This window comes from Impatiens glandulifera, chromosome 1, assembly GCF_907164915.1.
Source record: "Impatiens glandulifera chromosome 1, dImpGla2.1, whole genome shotgun sequence".
NCBI classification, from domain to species: domain Eukaryota; kingdom Viridiplantae; phylum Streptophyta; class Magnoliopsida; order Ericales; family Balsaminaceae; genus Impatiens; species Impatiens glandulifera.
Genome location: NC_061862.1, coordinates 14902722 through 14905471, shown reverse-complemented (window position 1 = coordinate 14905471; position 2750 = coordinate 14902722). Strand labels below are relative to the sequence as shown.

Below are 2750 nucleotides of genomic sequence, written 5' to 3'. Positions count from 1 at the left end.
AGTATATAATATTATTAATTATATATATTATATATTATAAAATATCGTATAATATCATATTTTATTTATTTATTTTCGCATAATATCTCCTAAAAAAAAGTTTTAGTTTCAAATATTTATATTAATAAATATTAATATAAGGTCATATTTTCCACCATTTTTACCAAGTTATAACTGAAGGAGACACCTATGATGGCACAAATTAATATTCTCACCTCTGTTAGTAATAAAGTTGAAAACATTGATAGTTCTACATAACTATTGCCGGTCCCGAGAATAGTCCCGTCCCCAAAGAAAAACAAAAATGTGAAAAAAATATTACCTGTACTAATTTTGGTTAATAAAATTGTTAAACAAACTGCTTTTATAACTAAAATTAGAATCCATAACCAAATAAAAATTAAAATTTATCATCATAAACCACAAAAATCTAATTATTTTTATTAAATGATTCTCTGGAACTCTCTTCGTTTCTACTATACTTAGAGATAAAACGCCCACCTGAAAATCTGAGGAAAATTGAGTAGTGAAACAGGGCGATTGTATGGTGAGGTCTTAGATTTTCACCTCTCTTCCAAAAGAATTGGTGGAGGCTTATCTATACCACTACACTACTGACAAAATATTGTGGGATGAGCTTTAAGATTGAGAGGTATGGGGATGCAACGAACCATATATTGTATCTTATTCAAAAAGAAATAGCCTCTGTTAACCAAGGCCTCTATAACCAAAAGCTTGATTGTTATTACATAAAAACATGTATATGCATATATTATCATAAACCCTAAACCCTAGTTCATGATCTGGTGGCGGATCCAGGTCCAAACACCTTCAAACCTTCCCTGTTGAACTTCAAGTTCCTAGCCTCTTCCCTCGAGATTCCATAAGAATTCATCAGCACATCCACGGGAAGTCCCCTGAAAACAGACATCCTCCCGGCTATGGGGCTAGTCATGGCATTGGCACTAGTCTTGAATGCGATCCATTCCAAGCCATCTTGGCTAGCCTTCTTAATGGAAGCAAAGTCTTGTGGCACCACCACGATCTGTCCTTCCTTAACCTGTTCATCGAAAACTGTTCCCTTGCTACCCACAATCTGCATCCTCCCGCTCCCACGTAGTATATACACCATGCTGTGCGCGTTCACGTTCCAGTATGGAGCCAATATAGCATTCTGCAGGCATACAAAAATCAGTTAGCTGAATTGTAAAGAAAATGTACATTTTGTTAATTTTATGGATTTACATACGTACCCTGTAAAGAACACCTCTCTCGGCGCTGAGTTGGATCGTGTTGAGTGCGGGGAAATGGTGAGAGTTGAGGGTGGTGAGTCGTCCGCCACGTGGGTTGTACACGTCAGCGCGACGAGCACTGTCGATGTTCTGACTCAGCTTCATGGTACAAACGGTTTCTTCAAGACCGTTGTGTCTCCTCTCTCTCATTTCGGCTTCCTCTCCCTGGTAACTAGGGCATACAACTTCAAAGTTTTTCTCAACTCGGACGATATTGCCTCTGTTATCTTCATCTCCCTTTAGTTTCCTTGCTGTGTCAACATCCACGTTGAAAATGGCAGACAAGAATTTCTCGTCTATTCCCTTGAAAACGTTGCCGGCTTCTTTGGTCTGGGCTCCGTGGCGCTCTTCTCCTCTCGCCGCCGATGGGTTTCCGGCCAAGAAGAATTTCTGTTAATTAATTAATTAATTATCATTATTTTTAATTAATTAATTAACCTTTTAATTTGTCAAAACATAGAATTAATTAATTATAATTAATTAATTACTCTGATCTTGAGATCGAGCTGGTTGGCATCGTTGCTGAGATCGAGAAGCGAAATCAACTCAAGAGGGTTCTCGCCGTTGTTGAAGGCCCATGTTGTCATTCCGGGAAAGACAGACAAAACATCACCTTGTCGGATTTCTCTAACCTTCTGGTGGCGGTCGGGAAAACCGGATTCTTGACTGGATTCGAATGTCTCAGCGCAGCCTGGAATGACAGCCCCTTGGATACCTTTGCCTGTTAATTCATTCATCGTAACATTTATTTATTATACATACATACATACATACATACAATTTATGCTTAATTAATTAATTATATAATAATACAATTTATAATACCTCGAATGACGTAAGAGATTTGAGGGGCATTTGTGTAGGATGGCAAGAGAAGTCCACGTGGCTGGATGGTGTAGCGGATGGCTACAAAACCTGCACATAGGAACTCTTCATTTTCTAGGTCCCAGATTTCGGTCTCTCCGGCTTCGGCAGAGAACCTGCGGTTGGGCTCGCGGGCGCTGATGCGGTCTATGTCGCAGCTGGTTCTTGCCTGGAGCCTGTGTCTTTGGGCACCGCCTAAGGCCTGCCATTGATTCTGATGAGGGCTGAACTGGGCGGTGCAGCCATGGAAGAGGACCATAAGGAACAGACCTAGAGAGAGGAAAGCCATTTTTGTTTACTAGCTAAGGTTGATGAGATGATGATGATGGGTAATGCTTATTTATAGTTGAAACAGGATAATTTTATATTCGACACGTAAATTATTGCACTTGACACATTAATTGCATGCAACATGCATGTTTTATATATATCCTTTATATGAATTACACATCAATTGAGAATGTGGCGATAATTTGATGCAACGCATGTAATTGTACTCATTCTTTTGGGACCAGCTGACAAATTAACATGTGTTAGTTTCTAGTGTACCGTAGCCATGCATTTAGTTGTTTGTTCATCAGGCATCGATCTGAG

The 2750-nt window shown here is 39.2% G+C and overlaps 1 protein-coding gene across 1 annotated transcript; it reads right to left on the bottom strand.

Annotated features, from left to right (window-relative positions):
- Window positions 1-782: 782 nt before the first annotated feature.
- Window positions 783-2445, bottom strand: LOC124918935 (13S globulin seed storage protein 1-like). Its single transcript, XM_047459012.1, has 4 exons — window positions 2118-2445; window positions 1781-2013; window positions 1254-1682; window positions 783-1174 (listed from the first exon to the last, which is right to left on the bottom strand). Exons 1-4 carry the CDS (start codon window positions 2443-2445, stop codon window positions 797-799), a joined length of 1368 nt encoding a protein of 455 aa, XP_047314968.1. The 3' UTR covers window positions 783-796.
- Between the last annotated feature and the right edge of the window lie 305 nt (window positions 2446-2750).